The 23,839-nt window shown below is 45.7% G+C and overlaps 1 protein-coding gene across 1 annotated transcript in view; it reads left to right on the forward strand.

Annotated features, from left to right (window-relative positions):
• LOC141051103 (uncharacterized) overlaps positions 1–23,839 on the forward strand; it is a 65,788-nt gene that overhangs the window by 14,824 nt on the left and 27,125 nt on the right. Inside the window, exon 2 of the mRNA XM_073547981.1 lies at positions 6,889–6,978. Coding sequence (XP_073404082.1) covers positions 6,931–6,978 — 48 coding nt within the window. The 5' untranslated portion in view covers positions 6,889–6,930. The remainder of the gene's footprint in view (positions 1–6,888; positions 6,979–23,839) is intronic.

Here is a 23,839-nt window from a genome sequence, read left to right on the forward strand (position 1 = left end):
CTGAGCATCTGTCAAGTCAGCAGTCTTCCCCATGATGGTGGAGCCTACTGAAACAGACTAAGAGGCCTTTCTAAACGTTTAGGAAGCCTTTGTAGTTTTTTTTTAGTTATTTATTCTAATATACTGAGATAATGACTTTTGGGTTTTCATTGGCTGTAAGCCATAGTCATCAACATTAAAAGAAATAAACACATGAAATAGATCACTGTTTGTAATGACTATATATAATGAGTTTCACTTTTTGTATTGAAGAACTGAAATAAATTAACTTTTTGATGATATTCTAATTTAGTGAGAAGCACTTGTACATAGCAAGACACCGGCTTCTGGCAGCGTTCCAGAGGAATCTAATTCCTCACAGGCAATGGCCTCCTGATTGTTATATCTACTGTGGCTTTTCATCTTTCATCACTGTCAGTTAATCGGGTTCAGCTTGATTCTTTTTAAATGAAAGATCGAGCTGCTTGTACTGGACTGATGTGGCGGTGACCATGTCCCCTCCTCCCTTTACAGACAGAAGAATAATCCATTCTATGACCATCCCGAGCCCAAAAGCCTTACCGTTCCTGTTCTATATATTGTTGCCGCATCCACTGGGTGCGAGCAAAAGTAGAATTGTGCAAAATAAAATTGAATCAAATTAATTTGCTTAATCCCCCAGTCCTATATGGATTTTTTTTCTAATTTCACACAACCGTTTTGAGAACCATGGTATCCTAATGTTACCTGGAGTTGTCTTGTATGTAGGTAAACCAGCCTCCACATCTTCTAACTGTGGCTTAAAACACCGTCTTTGTGACAACAGACCTTCTTCAAGATCGGCATATTCATCCTTGTGTCTGCAACTAAATTATAAAAGTGATGAGATGCCCCATCATAAAGCATGATGGCTATTGCCATCAGACACTGCACTGAGAAGAACTTACTAGATATAAAAGAAAAGAAACAGTCCAGCAATCACAGCCGCCAATATGAAGAACGTTCCTGCAACAACCACTCGGGCCAAGGTTGGATGTCCGGGGATCACTGCAAGAGAAAAACCGTGTAATTGGGGTAAGAGAAGCAGAATCCATGACCTGGAAAACAGTCTTTCATGAATTCTACATGGGGTATATACAAAAATCAGACTAACCCCAAGCTTGGCGAAATGTGCATTGGGTGTGGTGACCAAACTGGACTCCTGGTCACCAGCATCATAATTGGTATATCAGTCTCTTACCTTTTTCCTTTTTTTTTTCACAAAGAGGACCTGTCACCAGGTAAAAAATGGCCACTTTTTGTTTTTATTTTATTCCCACTATTCCCCTTGGTATATCGTTGATTCTTTTTCTGTAAATCTACCATATGGTCTTTTTATAGTCTTTACAGAGGTAAAGTGTTTTGCATGGACCTCAGGGGCGTGTCTTTAGGCTGCTCTGCATTATATTAATCTGTGAACCACGCCCCCTTGTAAAGACGATAAAAATTAGTATTAAAATTAAAAAGAGCCCATACAAACTTATGCATTCAGAGATGCCAAATAAAATATTAAAAAAATAGTTTAGTTTATCTGTTTTACGCAAAAAATGGCTATATATGAACTCAATATTTTTCTTTTTACATTATTATTGGTCCTCCTTGGGGAACGGAACCTGTGATCACTTTCACTTGTGCTTTAATATTGTAATATTGCAGTGTATTGTAAAATCACCAAACTACTATAAAGCCTAGACACAAGCTAGACAGACATGGTTGTACAAACATGGCAGACATACCGTAGATGTCTTCAGTGCCATCTGCACTCCACAATCACCTTCCCACCATTTCCAACCTCTTAAATACATTTGTCACAATTGTCTAAAAGTTTAAGCTGCAATGATCAGAGCTTGCTGCAATCCCAGCAGTACGACTCAGGAGCTGGCTGTAAAACACAGCCGACAGCCGTCCGGATACACATGCATGTCGAATGCTGCAAACTGAGACTTGGGGGAGACGGAGCTCCCCAGGCGCAGTGGCCCCAGCACTTGCCTGAGGTTGCCAGGTGCTGCCCTGGTCTATAACTTCCCTTTCAGGTGTAAGCTGGGCCTAGAAGTTTCAATCATAGTCAGACATATTGGATGCAATGACCTAATAAACCGTTGAGTATATGGCACTATAAAAAGATGGAGATTGCAGACAAACAATATTTACCTTTATTCCAGCATCGCTTGACCAGTTTGTGATAATGGGAAGTTGCTGTAGATCCTTTGAAAATACAGAAATATTAGTTAACTAGCTGAAGAGCCCGGCGCTGCCCGGGCATAGTAACTAACTGTGGTTAGTTATAGCAAATTATAATTATCCTCCATCCCATAGTCCCGTGCCCTTATACCCATCATACATATCCACGATCCCATAGGCCCGTGCCCATATACCCATCATACATATCCTCCATCCCATAGTCGAGTGCCCATATACCCATCACACATCCTCCATCCCATAGTCCCATGCCCATATACCCATCACACTTCCTTCATCCCATAGTCCCATGCCCATATACCCATCATACATATTCGCCATCCCATAGTCGAGTGCCCATATACCCATCATACATATCCTCCATCCCATAGTCCCATGCTCATATGCCCATCACACATCCTCCATCCCATAGGCCCATGCGCATATACCCATCATGCATATCCTCCATCCCATAGTCCCGTGCCCATATACCCATCATACATATCCGCCATCCCATAGTCCCGTGCCCATATACCCGTCATACATATCTTCCATCCCATAGTCCAGTGCCCATATACCCATCACACATCCTCCATTCCGTAGTCAACCATTATGACATCATAATGAGCGGCAGGGCTTGCAACCTATGATGACATCAGCGTCGCCATGCGCCATGGCAACCATTATGACATCATAATGAGGGGCGGGGCTTGACGCGCACACACTGTTTCCCCTGTATTTAAATAGTGGCATTATGACATCATAATGAGGGGTGGGGCTTGACACGCGCACACTTTTTCCCCAGTATGTAGACAGGGGCAAAATTGTTTGGTGAATTGGAACGCGCGGGGTTAAAATTTCGCCTCACAACATAGCCTAGGACGCTCTCGGGGTCCAGACGTGTGACTGTGCCAAATTTTGTGGCTGCAGCTGCGACGGTGCGGATGCCTATCCCGGACATACACACCCACATACATACACACACACATACATACACACACTTGAGCTTTATATATTAGATTGGACGGTAGGACCCAGCAAGACGATTAAAAATATGGGACAGTAGTTTTGCTAAATTATGTCTCAGGGATTATGAAAAAAAGCAATTCAAAATACCCATTTGTTATCGCTGCATTTGTAAAAGTTCGATCTATCAAAATCTAAACTAAATTTATCTGATCAGTAGACAGCATAATGAGAAAATAAAAATCGAAATCGCCAGAATAAAAATTTTTGGCAGCCGCAACATTGCAATAAAAGGCGACAAAAAAAGAAACCTAGTATCTACCCCAAAATGGTATCAGTAAAAATATCAACTCAGGGCGCAAAAAGTAAGCCTTCACCCAGCCTAATGAGGGTTACCCCAAAATATGTGAATATTTGGAAAAGTACTTACCTGCTGGGGTCGTATGCGTTGGCAAGGAATCATGGCGCTGGTTGATGAGAGGCGCGCCTTCCACAGATGCTAATAGCAAACTCACGATTAGAAGAAATCGAAAGAGCATTTTAGCTTGAAGAAATATCGCTGAATGTGTAACACACAGGGAGTTATCGCTGAATGTGTAACACACAGGGAGTTATCGCTGAATGTGCAACACACAGGGAGTTATCGCTGAATGTGTAACACACAGGGAGTTATCGCTGAATGTGCAACACACAGGGAGTTATCTCTGAATGTGCAACACACAGGGAGTCTTGTTAGACAAAGCCTCTTCCTGCAGCGTCACTCCATATAACCACACATTCCGTGATGTCACAATGGAGATCTCACTGTGACATCACGAGGAGCGGAACACCAGTGATGTCACAATGGGTCCGATAACTGCAACTACTCAACATGGAGCAGCTCCATCCATCTATATATGATTAATATAATATTAATGTACGCTGCCCGGGCATAGTAACTAGCTGTGGTTATAGAAAATTATAATTATCCTCCATCCCATAGACCCGTGCCCATATACCCATCATTCATATCCACAATCCCATAGTCCCATGCCCCTATACCCATCACACATCCTCCATCCCATAGTCCCGTGCCCATATACCCATCATACATATTTGCCATCCCATAGTCGAGTGCCCATATACCCATCACACATCCTTCATGTCACAGTCCCGTGCCCATATACCCATCATACATATCCTTCATCCCATAGTCCCGTTCCCTTATACCCGTCATACATATCCTCCATCCCATAGTCCAGTGCCCATATACTCATCACACATCCTCCATCCGATAGTCCTGTGCCCATATACCCATTATGACATCATCATCACCATGGCATCCGTTCTGACATAACCGTCACCATTGCAACTTATGATGAATCAGTGTCGCCCCCCCCATGGGAGATTGAGCTGTTTTCTGCCCCCCCATGGCAGTTCGAGCTGGAATCTGGCACCCCCTTCATGGCAGATTAAGCCATCATATGGGACCCCTTAACCAAACCAGCAGACCCCTTTTGGGCATAGATCTAGGTTGTACATAAGTCCCCTAGTTCTGCATCCTTTGGTGACTGTTACTGTTATAGGGACACTTGTACCAGCTGCCTTGGATAGTGAGGTCTTGTTGCACGTTGGGTTTGTGATGAGGGAATTCTGCATCCTGTGTTTTTTGTTTTTTTTGTCTTTAATCCATCACTGTTGGTTTTCATAGAGGGACTTGCTGGCCTTGTTATGGGGTTCCTGTTATAGGCAGGCTCTGTTCTGGCTCAGTGTAAGTGTTGATGTTCTGCAGCATCCCGTTTACCATCTTCAATTTCTATGATTTCTGATCTATGGTCTCAATAAGCACTGACGTTTTTTGGTTGCAAACAGGGCCGTTTTTAGGGGGGGATGGGGCGTGCGATCGCCCGGGGTGCCACCCAGCCAGAGGGCGCCTGCCTAGTGCCTAGCTGTCTGGGATTCAGCAGGTTCTCCCCGGTTCGGTAGAACCAGTTGTTAAAAATGCAGCCGGTTCCCCGAACCGGGGAGATTCAGAGCCGCGATCCGGTACTGTGCGGCCGTGCGCTCTGTTCTGTGACGCGGCCGTCAGCATACAGCCGCCCGCGTCACAGTGTATCGTGCAGGGAGCTGTGCACGGCCGTCACCTTGACAGCTGCGCAGCTCCCTCTCTACTTCCGGGTCAGGTGTCGGGCCTGTGCGATGACGTCATCACGCAGACGCCGACATGTACCCGGACGCTGGCTGCAGAGAGGCCCTGCTGGGGAGCGGCTGTGAGGTAAGTATGGGAAACTTTTTTTTTTTATGAATTCAGTGGGTGAGGGGGCTGTACATGGAGGGGGGTGAATATGCTGCACATGATGGGGGGGGTGAATGGGGCTGAGCCTGTACATGATGGAGGGGGGGTGAATATGGCTGCACATGATGGAGGGGGGTGAGGGGGCTGAGCCTGTACAAGATGGAGGGGGGTGAAAATGGCTGCACATGATGGAGGGGGGTGCGGGGGCTGAGCCTGTACATGATGGAGGGGGGTGAATATGGCTGCACATGATGGAGGGGGGGTGAATGGGGCTGAGCCTGTACATGATGGAGGGGGGGTGAATGGGGCTGAGCCTGTACATGATGGAGGGGGGTGAATATGGCTGAATATGATGGAGAGGGGTACAGGGGGCTGAGCCTGTACATGATGGAGGGGGATGAATATGCTGCACATGATGGAGGGGGGGTCAATGGAGCTCAGCCTGTACATGATGGAGGGGGGTGAATATGCTGCACATGATGGAGGGGGGGTGAATGGGGCTGAGCCTGTACATGATGGAGGGGGGGTGAATATGGCTGCACATGATGGAGGGGGGTGCGGGGGCTGAGCCTGTACATGATGGAGGGGGGGTGAATGGGGCTGAGCCTGTACATGATGGAGGGGGGTGAATATGGCTGAATATGATGGAGAGGGGTACAGGGGGCTGAGCCTGTACATGATGGAGGGGGATGAATATGCTGCACATGATGGAGGGGGGGGTCAATGGAGCTGAGCCTGTACATGATGGAGGGGGGTGAATATGCTGCACATGATGGAGGGGGGGGTGAATGGGGCTGAGCCTGTACATGATGGAGGGGGGGTGAATATGGCTGCACATGATGGAGGGGGGTGCGGGGGCTGAGCCTGTACATGATGGAGGGGGGTGAATATGGCTGCACATGATGGAGGGGTGTGTGGGGGCTGAGCCTGTACATGATGGAGGGGGGTGAGGAGAGTGAATGATAAATTGAAGCTGGGGGGGAGAGGAGAGCAAATGATCTATCTGAAGAACAAATAAAGAATTTTGAGTGTTGGGGAGTAAGTGATGTATTGAATGTGGGGTAGAGCAGTTGATAATGAATAGAGAGTGGGAGAGAAAGATGACAATGAATTGAGGAAGGAGGGGCATGTAAATATAATGAATCGGTGTTAGGGTTAGAGCTAGAGCGGGAGGTACATAGTGGGGGGGGCGTTGAGGTTGAAGTGCCTGGTAATGAATTGGGGGAAAGAGTACAGGTGCTAATTTATATATTAAATGGGAAAGTGACATTTATAGTTAGTGGATGCACAGTGGTGGATTATAATTTATATTTAGAATGGTGGGTTGCATAATAACCAATTATGTATTAATGGTGGGTGCACGTCTGTATTCAGATGTGTAGTGTAGAAGGGAAAAAGTGGGGAATGTGCTCTGTAAGCCGTGCTCTAGGTAACTGTGTTATTTCATGCAGAGACGTGTCGTGGCTGGAAGAAGTGATGTCAGTCTGTGCTGGATGAAAAAGAAAAGCAAAGATGAAGGACTTCAGCTAGAGACGTCACTGGTGAGTCAGTGTGTTACCTGCACACTGACAGTAAATATAGAGTTCCTGTATACAATTGCACTTAGTATTGTGTTTTTAATTAATGATCAGTATTGTAGTATTCAGTCACTATCTGGTGGTAATATGTGGTCTGATCATGGTGTGGCGCTATTTGTTTCTTGAATGTGGTATTAATCGGTGACTATGTGGTCTGGCCATGGTACGGCGCTATTTGTTCCTTGTATGTGGTATTATTCGGTGACTATGTGGTGGTAATATGTGGTCTGGTCATGGTGTGACGATATTTGTCCGGGTATTCGGCATGCTAATGTTCGGGGGGGCGCTTTTTCGATGTCCGCCCTGTTGGCAAAAGTCCCTAGAAACTGCCCTGACCACTATAATAATAATAAGAAGAAGAAGAAGAAGAGGGTTAGCAGCGTTCGGATTACAATACAGTGGTTTTTCAAACCACTATAATAATAAGAAGAAAAAGAATAAGTTAGCACTGTTCGGATTACAAGATAGTGCTTTCTTCAAAGCACTATAACTAGATGTGTATTTCCTGAAGGAAGTATACATAGGGCTTTGAAATGGTGCCCGGGCTGCCCCTTTAAGGCTATGTGCACACGGTGCGGATCCTCCCGTGGATTTTTCTGCGCGGTTTTCACTAAATCTGCAGGTCAAATGACCTGCATTTTTCCTGCGGATTTCTTCTTTTTTTTGCGGTTTTACTGCGTTTTTCTACTGCGATTTTCCACCTGCGGATTTGAAGAATGGAGCAGGTGGAAAACTGCAGCAAAACCGCACGAAAGAAGTCACATGCTGTTTTTTTTTTCCGCGGAAAAATCCGCAGCATGTGCACAGCGTTTTTTTTTACATTGGTTTTAATAGTACTGTACATCACCTGCAGTTCTGCTGCAGATCTGCAGCGGCAAATCCGCTGTGGATCCATGGTAGAAACCGCACTGTGTGCACAGGGCCTAAGAGAGACTTGCTTGCTGCCCCTGCAAGACTTTCAACTCAGGATCCCTTTTAACTCTGGGGAGTCCACTTTGGCCTATGGGACCCCTCAGGGTCTGATTTGGTGTGTGGGGCCCCTCAGGATCCGATTCGGTGGCCTGGGCTCCTCAAGGCTTGAATTGGTGGATGGGATCCCTCAGGGTCTGATTTTGTGGCCGGGGCCCCTCAGGGTCTGATTTTGTGGGTGTGGCCCCTCAGGGTCCGATTTTGTGACCGGGGCCACTTAGGGTCTGATTTTGTGACTGGAGCCCCTCTGGGTTTGATTTTGTGGGTGGGGCCCCTCAGGGTCCGATTTTGTGACCGGGGCACCTCAGGGTCTGATTTTGTGGTTGGGGCCCCTCAGGGTCCGATTTTGTGGCTGGGGCCCCTCAGGGTCTGATTTTGTGGGTGGGGCCCCTCAGGGTCCGATTTTGTGACCGGGGACCCTCAGGGTCTGATTTTGTGGTTGGGGCCCCTCAGGGTCCGATTTTGTGGCCGGGGCCCCTCAGGGTTCGATTTTGTGGCCGGGTCCCCTCAGGGTCCGATTTTGTGGCCGGGTCCCCTCAGGGTCCGATTTTGTGGGTGGGGCCCCTCTGGGTCCGATTTTGTGGCTGGGGTCCCTCAGGTTCTGATTTTGTGGGTGGGGCCCCTCAGGGTCCGATTTTGTGGCCGGGGCCCCTCAGGGTTCGATTTTGTGGCCGGGTCCCCTCAGGGTCCGATTTTGTGGCCGGGTCCCCTCAGGGTACGATTTTGTGGGTGGGGCCCCTCTGGGTCCGATTTTGTGGCTGGGGTCCCTCAGGTTCTGATTTTGTGGGTGGGGCCCCTCAGGGTTCGATTTTGTGACCAGGGCCCCTTAGGGTCTGATTTTGTGACTGGGGCCCCTCTGGGTTCGATTTTGTGGCCGGGGTCTCTCAGGGTCCGATTTTGTGGGTGGGGCCCCTCAGGGTCTGATTTTGTGGCTGGGGCCCCTCAGGGTCTGATTTTGTGTGTGGGGCCCCTCAGGGTCTGATTTTGTGGGTGGGGCCCCTCAGGGTCTGATTTTGTGGGTGAGGCCCCTCAGGGTCCGATTTTGTGACCGGGGCACCTCAGGGTCTGATTTTGTGGTTGGGGCCCCTCAGGGTCCTATTTTGTGACTGGGGCCCCTCTAGGTTCGATTTTGTGGCCGGGATCTCTCAGGGTCCGATTTTGTGGTAGGGGCCCCTCAGGGTCTGATTTTGTGGCCGGGCCCACTCAGGGTCCGATTTTGTGGGTGGGGCCCTTTAGGGTTTGATTTTGTGGGTGGAGCCCCCTGGGTCCATTTTGGTGGGCGGGGCCACTCTGGGTCCTTTTTGGTGGGCGGGGCCCTTCAGGGTCCGATTTGGTGGGCGGGGTCACTCCGGGTCCGATTTGGTGGGCGGGGCTCCTCAGGGTCCGATTTGGTGGGCGGGGCTACTCAGGGTCCGATTTGGTGGACGGGGCCCTTCAGGGTCCGATTTGGTGGGCGGGGCCACTCGGAGTCTGATTTGGTGGGCGGGGCCCCTCAGGATCCGATTTGGTGGGCTGTGCCACTCTGGGTCTGATTTTTTGAGCGGGGCCACACTGGGTCCGATTTGGAGGCCAGGGTGGCTCAGCCTCCGATTTGGAGGCTGGGGTGGTTCAACCTCCAACTTGGAGGCCGGGGTCACTCAGCTTTCTATTTGGCGCGCCAGCCCTTTAAGAATCACTTTGGCACGTCGGCCATTTAAGAGCCAGGGTGGCTCACTGGGCTTCTAAATCCACTTTGGCGCACATTCTCTCTCAGGGGCATGCGTCATGTGATGAAGCTAGATTTGCATTTGTGCTGTGGGTTTCGCTTTAAGAGCTGATATTATGTGGCAGAAGCTCTGTTGTGGAGATGTCATGTGACGTTCGTAGGCGTTGGCATAGTAACTGGGTGTGCCTGCGCATATCAATGAGCTCAACTGCCATTTCAATCGCCTCAGGGCACGTTTTGCCATTTCCCATTGACAAGCATTGGAGACAGTGCATTCCAATGACAGGAAAAAAAAATTTCAAACGCAAATTGCGCAAAAACTACAAATCCGATCAACACGAAAAATACTTAGCACACCTCTCATGGATGCTGGCTTCGAAACGACACCTCAACGGCGTCTGTGCGTGTAGCGGTTCGGGCCGCATTAATTGCGGAAATCAACTGGAAAATAAGAAGAAGAAGAAGAAGAATAAGTTAGCAGCGTTCGGATGACAATATAGTGGTTTTTCAAACCACTATAATAAAAAAATGGCGTGGGACCCATCTATTTTTCCTAACCAGAGCAGGCAAAATCGACAGCGGCAGGCTGCAGCCTTCAGCTATAAGCATTATCTTGGCAGGTTATCACGGTTATCAGCGAGACCGAGCATACAATGATGAGAGTAGTACTCTCATCAGCCGACGCCTGTGACTGGCGGAAACCTTTTTATCATTGGTCACAGCTGCTTTCTCACAAACTGTCATCTGTATGACAGCGAGGTAACTGCAGTGCTCTGACCGGCAGTAACAAACTTGCCGCCCATCAGAGCTGGTGTTTCTCGTGCTGTCACACAGTTGACAGCATGTTCGGGATGACAAACCCAAACAGTAACATGGAATTCAGGGAGAAGTCCATGTATGGGGTCCGTGCAGGGACACTAGGTGTTCGGTCCTGACCCCGTTCTTTACCGTTCTGGTTCACCCATCTGTAGTTACGTATTTTTGGCAAAGGGGATATTGTGTTTCGAAAAATAAGTGTTGAATTTTGTGTGGAAAAAATGTATGGAGAATGAAAAAGTGGCAATGGATGGGCTAATGTAAAAGGAAAAAATTTGGGGCGTGTCTGGGAGCCGCACTCGATGGAAGCATAGAACTTCTGCTCCTGAGCCTGCCTTCCTTATAGAGAGAATTACATGCCCAACTGACATACAAATTGGCTAAAAAGAGAGGGAGGACATCGGCCAGAGCTCCTCTGAAGATAGGGAGGATTCTGCATCATCTTACCTTCTTGAATCATCACGTGAAGAGGGAAGCACATGTCCCTGTGCTATTGAACAGACTCCGGCGCCATCTTGATAAGCTAGATAAACAGCCTGCACTTCGCGCTCTCTGGCCTCTGCTGTGCAGAGTGTTGAAGAAGGAGATCCAGGACTCTGATATTAGCTCAGGAGAATGCCCGACGGAGGAGGTTAGGGTACCGTTACACCTAGCGACTCACCAGCGATCCCGACCAGCGATATGACGCGGTCAGGATCGCTGTTGAATCGCTGGGTGGTCGCTAGCCACACAGGCAGATCTCAGCAGCGACATCGCAGGGGACGGGGATCGCTACTTACCTGTCAGACGCGGCGATCCTGCGTCCTCCCGCCCGGCTCCACGCGTCGCTCGTCGTCACAGCAGGAAGCGCCGCAGGAAGTGGACGACGAGAAATGGTCCAGCAGCTTCTCGCGCGATCAGCGATAACCAGCGGGGGAGCGGGTCGGAGGTAAGTATCACATGCAGCGATATCGCTAGCAATATCGCTGCAACGTCACAAAATCGGTGACCTTACAGCGATATTGCTAGCGATATCGCAGTGTGTAACGGGGGCTTAAGTGAGGAGAGCTGTGTAAGGAGAAAACATTGACAAGCTGGTGCTGCAGCAACAGGGTCCGAATGCCTGCACTCAAGGGCTGCAAACATGTGCTGAGTTCTCTGCAGTACAGCTAAAGCGCAGAAATAAGGTGGATTCAGGGTTTACCAAAGTAAAATTATCTCCACACGCTGCCTGTTTCTACCCTGACAATCTAAATACACTTGCAGGGACTTCGTCTGCTGCGTGCACTATATCACATTTTCCTCTTTCTCCTGCACCTCAGCAAACTCACTTAATAGACAGCATGCCTCCAAAATCACAAAGGCAGCCATCTGCTAGGGGAAACACAAAGGGTCAGGGGACATGGTCGGACACTCCTGAAGGGGACCTGAGGGGCGCTTCATAGATCTTAGTGCTGGCCTCACTTAATGACACCGAGGGGGCTTCACAGGACCCTATGTCGGACACTGATTCCGGAGATGCAGATCTCCAACTAGACAACAAATCTCTGGAGTGATATCTCAGGCACCTTCCAACTAAAGAGGATTTCAAGTCCCTGGTGTCCGAGGTGAGGGATGCATGTAGGACAGAGATTAAGTCCATGCGTCAGGATGTCAAGCTCCTTGCAGATAGAGTGGATGCTGTGGAAACGGAGCGCGATGCTACTAGACAATATGTCTCAAAACTGCTGCACCACATAGTTTCATACGCTAAAGTGCTGGGCGAGACAAATAAACATTTGGAAGACTTGGACAACAGAGGGCGCTGCAATAACATTAGGGTGAGGGGTATCCCTGAAGCAGCTGGTTCAGAAGATCTGTATACAGTACTCGAATCCATCTTCAATTCAATACTGGGTCAAACTTCATCCCATAAAATAAAGCTGGATAGAGCACATAGGGCCCTCCGCCCCAAGGGAGCTCAATCTCAGCCCCGAGATGTGATATGCTGCGTCCATGACTTTCAAACAGAAGAGTCCATCATGTCCAAGGCTCGTGCTCTCCATAAGCTTGAATTTAATGGAGTCTCTATCCAACTGTATCCTGACTTGTCATGGATCACCCTTCAAAGGAGAAGACATCTGAAGCCACTTCTCACCGTATAGAAAAATAAAAACCTACAGTATCACTGGGGGCACCCCTTTGCTCTCATTGTTGTGAGAAATGGACAGTCAACTACCTTACGCTCCTTCAAGGACCTTCCAGCTTTCTGCTCTGATCTGGAGATACCGCTCCCCGACCTGACGGACTGGGACTTGGTCATGCCTCCCATATCACCTCCGCCAATCTGGCAGAATGTTGAGTCCAAGAAGAGATGCCCTTCTTCCCGGGAGATCACACAACTGGATTCATCTTGAGGAGTTGTGTGTTTTGTTTTTTTTTCCTTTCCCTGACTTTATGATTCTTGATGACTCCAATCATATATGCTTCCGCAACCTTACCTTTTTTTTTTTTTTTCGGAAGCTGGGCTCTGACTGATCCTCCTTCTATATGTCAGTCTAAAGTTTATGACTACACATCCTCTCTGACATTTTGGTAATTTCTTTTTAGCTGTTCTTCTGTTTTGGACGGTGGGTAAAGGACAGCATAGAATATTTTGTTCTTTAGTGTTTCGCACTTGCGGTGTTTTGGGTGTCTCTTACCACCACTTCCTCACAAAGGGGGGGGCAGTTCCTTTTTTTTTTTACCCAGTTCCTTTCTAGAAAAATGACTAGGAAAGGTTGGGTATGCCCACCCTACCCACAGAGGGGAGAGATGAGGAGACAGACTAGCTCTTTCCCTCCTCTCTCTCCTCATTTTTTGGTAGAGCCATTGTATTTTTTGGATTCTATCTGTAGTAAATTATTGTACTGTTTTGTCTTTGTCTCCCCTCTTTCCTTTTGTATCTCCTCCTACAGGTTTGTGGGGCATATGATGGTATTCTCTTGCTCTCTCAAAGAAGTTTCAGAATTTGATGATCCTCAGAGGAGAGAATCGTTCCATAGCATCCTGGGTAAAACGTTGTGTGCATTGTTCTTTTCTCTTTTCTACCAAGATAATGGCTAAAATATTAACACTAAATGTAAAGGGTCTCAACTCTAATACTAAGAGGCGTATGGTCCTCAATGAGTTACGGGTGCATGGTGCAGATATAGCTTTCTTGCTGGAAACCCATTTAAATCTTAGTGGAAATTGCAACTTTGCCAAACATTTATATCCCAAAATTTACTTAGCCTCTCAAGTCAAGAAAAAAGCAGGTGTGGCCATCCTAATTTCTAGAACATGCCCTATACAAATAACATCAGAGATATTGGATCCCCAGGGAAGATATATTATATTACAAGGTACATACAAGGATATACCAATTATGTTATGTAATATATATGTACCTAATACCTTACAAACTTCCTTCCTTAATCGAATATTTTTGAAATTATCCAGACTACCCTTGTCCGCCTGGGTTATTGGAGGAGATTTTATTGTTATTTTTTCAGACACATTGGATAGGCTCTCCATACATAGAATGCAGCCAAACAGATCTCAATGTAGATTATCTGAGGACTTTAGAAAACTAATACGCAGGTTTGGCCTTTTTGATCTTTGGCGTATTAACCATCCCACACAGCAGACCTACACCTTTTTCTCCCCCTCCGCACGGTACTTATAATAGCTGAATATTTTGACATTAATAAGGAGTCAGTTTCTGATTTTTCGACTGTGTGGGAAGCACACAAAGCTTTTTTCCGGGGTGACTGTGTAGCCCCAGGTTCCAGTATTAAAAAGGATAGAGCTCACTAGACGGGCTTGCTTGTTGCCCATTTGAGGGATCTTGAGGCTAGGCTTGCTGTTACCCCATCCAAAAGAATCTTAAGGGATATTGTCTCTACGCGCTCCCAATTAAAAGACATTATTAACTACAAAACTGAAAAAATGTTACTTTATAGTAGACAAAAATACTATGAAAAAGGAAATAAGTCTCACACACTATTGGCGAGACAGCTCAGGGATGACAAAAGTCAGTCTTCAATATATGCTCTCAGAGATGAAAAGGGAGCAATAATATATGATCCTGTTAAAATTGCAAATATGTTCCAGGGATATTTATCTAAACTATATAACTTACCAAGCAATTTGCCACCGGACTCAGATGTGGGGAGGAGAGTTATGCAATCCTTTCTCCAAAAGTGCAATCTTCCTTCACTTACTATAGAAGCTTTGTCTTCTCTTAACGGGGATACCTCGCAGGAGGAGGTTTTGGATGTCCTTTCTCTTCTTCCCAATGGTATATCCCCCAGTCCAGATGGACTAAGGTATTGCTACTATAAAACATATAGCACCATACTAACCCCGCACTTAGTCAAGTTATTTAACAAATTCTTGACAGGCTTGCCAATTCCACCCACTATGCTTCATTCTTATATCACCCTTATTCCCAAACCAGGAAGGGACCCTTTAGAATGTGCCAATTATAGGCCTATAGCCTTACTTAATGCAGACTTAAAAATTTTTACCAAATTGCTGGCTCTACGGTTGTCTACCCTGCTTCCCCATTTAATTCCTAAAGACCAAGTGGGTTTTGTTACATGCAGACAGGGGGGAGATAACACAAGAAAGGTAAGCAACCTTATTGAAGTGATCAATGAAACAGAGAAATCAGCACTTTTAATTAGCTTAGATGCTGAAAAGGCTTTTGATCGTCTTGGGTGGCCATTTATGTTTCAAACACTGGCTCATTTTGGCATTTCGGGACCTTTTATAACCGCCCTAAAAAGTTTGTACACACACCCATCGGCAGCTGTAAAGTTACCCCATGCATTGTCTCAGCCTTTTCCAATTTTTAATGGCACCCGTCAAGGTCGCCCACTCTCTCCATTACTCTTCGTTATGTGTATAGAACCACTAGCTGCGGCTATACGCCTTGACCCGAACATTGGGGGAGTGATGGTTAGAGATAAAGAATTTAAACTGTCTTTATTTGCTGATGACGTGCTCTTAACTCTGACCCAGCCACATACAACCCTACCCAGTCTGCATTCACTTCTAAAACAGTTTGGCCAGCTCTCGGGTTATAAAATAAATAAAGCAAAAATGGAGGCTCTTCCCCTTAATATTCCAGACAGATCATTAAGCTCCTTAAAAGGTAATTATAACTACAAATGGCAGGATACTGCCCTGAAATATTTGGGAGTGCAGCTGACCTCTAGATACAACTTATTATTCAAACATAATTACCCCCAATTGTTTTCGGAATTGAAACAAATACTTAGTAAATGGAATAACTTACCACTATCCCTATTTGGGAGAATATCAGTGGTTAAAATGGCTATTCTCCCTAAGCTCCTATATTTATTTGAGACTCTCCCCATTGTGGTCTCTCCTGGAGACCTGAAGGGTATTCAGTCTTCTATCATCCACTTTATCTGGGCCCATAAAAGGCACAGGATCAAAAACCAAATTATGTTACCTAGCAGAGATAGAGGAGGTTTGGGTGTTCCAGATATTACCAAATATTATTGGGCAACTCATTTGAGATGTATCCCAGCCTGGTCTGCACCTAGAGCATTCTCTAGGTGGACGGAGATTGAGAAGTTGTGGATGGCTCCAATCCATCCCAACTCTTATCTATGGGCAACTACCTCAAATAAACTCGACTCACACACGTTGGGACCAATAGCTTTCACTAAGAGGATTTGGAATACCTGTATGAAAAAATTTCCTCTGATGTCGAAATGCTCTCCACTAGCCTCCTTTTTGTTTAATCCTAAACTACCAGACAGCTTTAGGGGGAACTTGATTAAAGGCCCTTTTACATTTAGCAATGCACCAGCGATCCGACCAGCGATCCCACCCGGTCAGGATCGCTGGTGCATCGCTAAATGATCGCTAGTGAGCTTTCATACAGAAAGATCTCACAGCGATGCAGCAGCGACGCAGCGCACGATACTCACCTTTCAGACACAGCGATCCTGGCGTCCTCCCGCCCGCGTCCACGCGTCGCTCGTCGTCACAGCAGGAAGTCTCAGCAGGAAGCGCCCGACGAGAAATGGAGCCGGACATTCTCGCGCGATCAGCGATGGACAGCGGGGGAGCGGTCGGAGGTAAGTATCAGTATCACACATAGCGATATCGCTAGCAATATCGCTATAACGTCACAAAACCAGTGACGTTTTAGCGATATTGCTAGCGATATGGCTTAGTGTAAAACCCCCTTTAGTTGTGGTTTGATAAGCGACTTTTTAGTTTTGCTGATATAGTTGATAGTCACTCTAGATCCTTGTTACCTTTTGATAAGATACAATCGGGCTTCGACTTATCTTCAAACTCTTTCTATCGGTGTTTACAAATTAGGCATTATATGAAGTCTCTTTACTCTTCCTTAGTGGTCTCCAAACCAACCCGCTTTGAGAGACTCTGCAGGGCAGGAGTATCGACCAAGGGTCTTATATCTGATATCTATAGGATTTTATTAGACCCGTATCCGGATGAGTCTCCAAGACACTCCTATATGGACAGATGGGAGGGTTTCTTGGGGGAATCTCTTTCTCCAGGTGTGTGGCAGGGGGTCTGGAGGAGGGCATCTAAGACTTCCACTTGTTATACGTATAAGGAAAACCAGTTTAAATTACTTATGTTTTGGTATCATACTCCTTCGTTATTGCATAAATTTAATCCTAATATATCTGGGCAATGTTGGAGGTGCGGTTCTGATGATGGAGACCTAACCCATATTTTTTGGACTTGTTCAATTATACAAGGTTTTGGAGTAGGGTCAAAACTTTAATCTTCGAAGTTACAGGTCTTCATATTCCATTAGACCCTAAATTCTACTTGCTCAATATCCCCCCATTCTAGATTGGAAGTAAGATTCAGCAGATTCTTTTACATCTGACCACAGCCGCAAGATGTTTAATAGCAAGGAAGTGGAGGCTGGCTTATCCTCCGTCACTTAACGAGTTGCATTCCCACATACAGGACATACGAAGTATGGAACATCTCACTGCTTTAATAAATAATACGTTTGAAAGTTTTGAAGCAACGTGGAATCTGTGGGACGTATACTGGGCTCGGAAGGCTTAGTGTCGATATTTACTCAGCAAAATGTGCCATCTTTCCCTGGGATCTTTCCTCCTTCCCTCCCTCGTGTTTCACTGTCTTGTCAATTATATTTGTCTCTATTATGTTTGCATTGAATGATTACATGCATTGTATCTTGATGTGTTATCATTCTGTAAATTTCTATTGGAAATTCAATAAATATCCAGTTATATAAAAGGAAAAAATTCTATACCATGGGATCTATCAACAAGGTTGAGAGAGCTGCAGGTAGCCATGACTAAGAACCATACATATTTCTAGGTTTGAAACGCGTAGGATTTCTTTTCAGGACATCATGTTTTTAAACTTTTGTTTTTCTTTTTAATGGATCAATAAAACACTTTTTTTTTTCACTTGAGAACTTGGGAGATTGAGGGCATGACAAGATTAAAGGGAACCTGTCAGCTTGTTTTTCCACAATAAGCAGAGGCCACTGCCTTTCAGGGCTTATCTACAGCATTCTGTAATGCTGTAGATAAGCCCCCGATGTAACCTGAAAGAGAAGAAAAACTAGTTATATTATACTCACCCGGGGCGGTCCGGTCCGATGGGCGTCGCAGGTCCGGTGCCTCCCATCTTCTAGCGATGATGTTCTCCTCCTTGCTTCGTGCCGTGGCTCCTGCGAAGCCGTACTGATCTGTCCTGTTGAGGGCAGAGCAGAGTACTGCAGTGCGCAGGCGCCTGGAAAGGTCAGAGAGGTCTGGCGCCTGCGCACAGTACTCTGCTCTGCCTTCAACATGACAGATCACTACGGCTTCGCAGGAGCCACGACGTGAAGCAAGGAGGATGACAACATTGTATGAAGATGGAAGGCACCGGACCCGGACCTGGACCTGCGACGCCCATTGGACAAGACTGCCCCCGGGTGAGTATAATAAAACTCGTTTTTCTTCTCTTTCAGGTTAGATAGGGGGTTTATCTACAGCTTTCTAGAATGCTGTAGATAAGCCCCGAAAGGCAGTGGCTGCAGTTTATTGCGGAAAAACGAGGTGACAGGTTCCCTTTAACAGTTTTCCACATGTACTCTGTTATCCTTACAGCTGGGATTCAGTGTCCGTGCACATCTTAGGATTTCAAAGCTTTTTTCATCAGGTGAGCTGAACAGTTTTCTTTTATAGAAGCAGCACCACCTGTGTGGCCAGTAGTAGCACCAAATGCAGATCACAATTGGTCTTTGACCCCAGCAAGCACATTAGTAGGGAGGAAGCCAAGGATGCTATGGGCTCTATGGCACATCACTCATGTCAGATAATGCTTCTTTGGCATTCATCCTCCTCTATTGTCTTCACAGGTAACTTATTTTTATTAGTGGTATGAGCAATAACATGGGTACTGGTTAGTGGAGTAGCTTTAGCAGTGGCACTGGTTAATTAGAAATGGTGGCATCCGTGCTGGTAGTGGCTCTCAGAGTCAGGACAAGTCAAGTGATCAGAATGAGCAGAAGGACAAGGAGCTGAGGACATCGCCAACACTAATTTAACGGTTAGCCTTGTAACCGACGATGACCACGTGTGTTGGGCAAGATCTAAAGGAGTTGACAAGGTTGTGATGCCATCAGAATATTTTAATGTGCGCTAAAGCCAGCATGGGGCCATAAGTTATTTCAGTGACAGATCTGCTTCTACGGTCAGCTCGGGAGCAGGTGATGACTCAACAGCCTAAGGGTGAGTCTCCACGGTCCAGATTGTTGGCGCTTTGTCGGAGCAGAAAGCCAGCTCCGCCCAAAGCCCCGCTCCCTTCTGTACGCGCGGTGATTCCGGATGTGCTCATTGAACACATCTGGAATCGCCGCATCATATACATAGAGTAGGCGCGCCGTATGTCCGGTTTCGCAGGTGTGTCACCCGCGTATTAGGACGCATAGTCGAGGCGGGATTTCATAAAATCCCCTGCACTATGCTGTAACATCTGGACGCTGTGGCTTTACGCAGCGTTCAACCCGCAGCTAATCCGGATGTATTCCTGAACGTGGAAACATACCCTTAAAGCTCTGGTTGTGGCCACATATCCGAGCACGCTCGCTCATCACTACTGGTGTGGGACTTGTGTATCACTTAAAGGATTCCTCCGCCCTTCCAGAAATCTCAGCATGTGTCCAGCATTACAGGAGGGCACCCGGCTGCTGTTATCGCTGGAAGAAAGGGGCGCCAATGTGCAGCAGCAAGGACAGCTCTTCACACTTATGTGGAGCGTGAGGCCCCTGATCATGTGACCCCCTTGACTCCTCCCCTCCTGTGACCTCATCCCAGGTCCTGTGCGCACAGAGCAGCCATATATGTGGTGTGCGGCTCTGCAGGTGGAGGTAGGTGCTTATTTCTTTTTTCTTCTATGATTCACCACATCCCCCCATATACAGTATGATGTCGACCAAGGCTCCTGCATAAAATATGACGCCCACTAAAGCCCTCCATACAGTATGATGTGTCCCATCACCACCCAATACAGTATGATGGTCATCACAGCTCCTGACACAGTATAAAGGAAACCATAGACCTCCACATAGTAGGATGGACCCCCACAAAAAAGTACCCATGCAAATTTGATGGAAAAAATACGTCTCTAGGAAAAACTGAAGGAAAAATCAAAAATTGGCTCCAATAGGAAGAGGTTAAAGGGTTTTCTGGTTTCGGAAATCTCCTGTTCCCCGATAAATAAACAAATTGTGCTTTATTCGCTCTCCCCAGTCCAGCTCTGAGTCTCTGCTGCTCACACGAACTGTTGAGCTCACCTATTGGTACAGCGCTGTAGACATGACATCATGTTACAGTTCATGCAAAGAGAGAGAGCACAGCATGCCACAAAAGTGAGTACACCCCTCACATTTTTTTAAAATATTTTTATTATATCTTTTCATGGGACAACCCTGAAGATGGGACACTTTGAAACATGTATAGTAGTCAGTGTACAGCTTGTATAACAGTGTAAATTTGGTGTGCCCTCTAAATAACTCATTAATGTCCAAACCGCTAGCAACAAAAGTGAGTACATCCCTAAGTAAAAATGACAAAATTGTGTCCAAAGTATCAATATTTTGTGTGGCCCCAATTATTTCCAAGCACTGACTTAACTCTGTAGGGCATGAAGTTCACTTGAGCTTCACAAGTTGCCACTGGAATCCTCTTCCACTCCTCCATGACGACATCACAGAGCTTGTGGATGTTAGAGACCTTGTGCTCCTCCATATTCGATTTCAGGATTCCTTACAGATGATCAATAAGATTTAGGTCTGGAGACCTTTATCCTCTTGTTTCTTTAGGAAGGCAGTGGTCGTCTTGGAGGTGTGTTTGGGGTCGTTATCATGTTGAATTACTGCCCTGTGGTCCGGTCTCCGAAGGGAGGGGATCATGTTCTGCTTCAGTATGTCACAGTACATGTTCTCATCCATGGTTCCTTCATAGAATGGTAGAGTTGGAAGGGACCTCCTGGGCCATCTGGTCCAACCCCCTGCTCAAAGCAGGATTCACTAAATCATCCCAGACAGATGTCTGTCTAGCCCCTGTTTGAAGACTTCTATTGAAGGAGAACTCACCACCTCTCGTGGCAGCCTGTTCCACTCATTGAACACTCTGTCAAAAAGTTTTTTCTAATATCTAATCTGTCTCCTCCCATTCAGTTTCTTCCCATTGCTTCTAGTCTTTCCTTGTGCAAATGAGAATAAAGTTGATCCTTCTACAATGTGACAGCCCTTGAGATATTTGTAGACAGCTATTAAGTCTCCTCTCAGTCTTCTCTTTTGCAAGCTAACCATTCCCAAATCCTGCAACCTTTCCTCATAAGACAGGGTTTGCAGACCAGTCACCATTCTGGTCGCTCTTCTCTGAACTTGCTCCAGATTGTTGATGTCTTTTTTAAAATGTGGTGCCCAAAACTGGACACAGTATTCCAGATGAGGTCTGACCAAAGAGGAATAGAGGGCAATAATGACTTCACGTGATCTAGACTGTATGCTTCTGTTAATACATCCCAGAATTGCATTTGCCTTTTTTGCTGCTGCATCACACTGTTGACTCATGTTCAGTCTGTGATTTATTAGTATAACCAAGTTTTTTCACATGTGCTGTTGCTTAGCCCTACTCCTCCCATTCTGTATATGCTTTTTTTATTTTTATTGCCCAGATGTAGTAATTTTCATTTTTCCCTGTTAAAAACCATTCTGTCAGTTGCCCACTGCTCCAGTTTATTTATATCTTTTTTAATCCTCTCTCTCTTCTCTAGTATTAGCTATCCCTCCTAGCTTTGTGTCATCAGCAAATTTAATCAGTTTACCCACAATTCCTTCATCTAAATAATTAATAAAGATGTTGAACAATACAGGGCCCAGGACAGAGCCCTGTGGTACCCCACTTGAGACATTCTTCCAACTGGATGTGCAGCCATTTACAACCACTCTTTGGGTCCGATCACTAAGCCAGTTATGAATCCACCAAACAGTTGCCTTGTCCATTCCACACTTAGTCATTTTTTCAATAAGGATTGTGTGAGATACTTTGTCAAATGCTTTGCTGAAGTCAAAATATACTATATCTACAGCATTTCCCTGATCCACCCAGTCAGTGATTCTGTCATAGAAGGAAATTAAGTTAGTCTGACATAACTTTTTAGTTACAAGCCCATGCTGACTCTGTTTAATCACTTCATTCTTATCCAGGTACTTACATACATGTTGTTTAATAAGTTCTTCAAAGATCTTTCCTGGTATAGAAGTCAGACTTACCGGCCTATAGTTCCCTGGGTCCATCTTCTTGCCCTTTTTGAAGATAGGAACAACATTTACTTTTCTCCAGTCTTCTGGGACTTCTCCTGTTCTCCAAGAATTTTCAAAGATTATGGAGAGTGGTTCAAAAATTTCTTCTGCTATCTCATTCAGTACTCTGGGGTGTAATTCATCTGGACCTAGAGACTTGAATTCATTTATGTTAGCTAAGTGATTCCTCATTATCTTTCTGTTTATAGATATCCTAGAATATTCTATTCCCTGAATAGGACAGTGAAGAACAGTTGATGTTACATTTCCTTTCTGAGAGAAAACAGATGCAAAATAGGAATTTAAAAGTTCGGCCTTCTCAACATCCTGTCTTACCATTTCATCATTTTCATCCTGTAAAAATCCTATAGCATCTTTGACTTTTCTTTTACTTTTGACATATCCCCCAAATCCTTTATTATTGCTTTTGACGTCTCTTGCAAGCCTCAATTCAATGTCAGCTTTAGTTAATCTGATTTGTGCCCTGCAAGTTCTACAGACAGCATTATATTCTTCTTTAGATATGCCTCTCTCTTTCCATTTCATAAACATTTCTTTCTTCCATTTTAGCATGTGCTTAAGCTCTGTGTTCATCCATCCATCCGGGTTTCCTTAAATGCTTCTTATTCTTCCCTCTTTTCGGAATTGTTAACAATTGTGCTTTGAGAATTTAATTTTTCAAGATTTCCCATCCTTCCTGGACATTTTTGTCCTTAAGGATATCCAGCCATTGGATCCCTCCAATTCTCTTTCTGAATCCCTTAAAATCTGCCTTTCTGAAATCTAACCTTGACATCTGAGTCTTCACAGGTCTTCCTCCTCTAGTTATCCAAAATTCTAAAATAGCATGGTTGCTACCTCCTAGGGTCTCAGCCACTTTTACCCCCTCAACCATTTCCTCCCTGTTTATAAGGATTAGATCCAAGGTAGCAGATCCCCTTCGTCTCTCTTCTACCTTTTTGAAGACAAAGTTGTCAGCAAGAGAGGATAAGAATTTCCTTGACCTGTTAGTTTTGCCTGAGAGAGATTCCCAACAAATGTCTGGATAGTTGAAATCTCCCATGACCACTATGTCATATTTTTTGGAGAACTTGGCCATTTGATGCATAAAGAGTTCATCTATATCTTCAGCTTGCACAGGCGGCCTGTAGTAAATGCCTACAATGGTGTCCTTTCCATTGTTCTGTCCTTGTATTTTTACCCAGTCTCCACAGAACTCCCAGTCTCTGAAGCTTCAATTTCTGTGCAGATATACGCTTTTCTAACATACAATGTGACACCTCCTCCTCATTTATCAAGTCTGTTTCTTGCAAATAAGTTGTATCCTTCTAGCCTTGTATTCCAATCATGTGTATTGTCCCACCAAGTTTCAGTGATACTAATGACATCATATTTCTTTTCCTGTGTTAGTAGTTCCAATTCTCCTTGTTTGTTGCCCATGCTTTGTGCATTAGTATAAAAACATTTTAGTTTGTGATTGGTTTCTCTTTCTCCAATAT

This window comes from Dendrobates tinctorius, unplaced genomic scaffold, assembly GCF_039654945.1.
Source record: "Dendrobates tinctorius isolate UK_male_01 unplaced genomic scaffold, ASM3965494v1 ptg000155l, whole genome shotgun sequence".
Classification (NCBI taxonomy): Eukaryota; Metazoa; Chordata; class Amphibia; order Anura; family Dendrobatidae; genus Dendrobates; species Dendrobates tinctorius.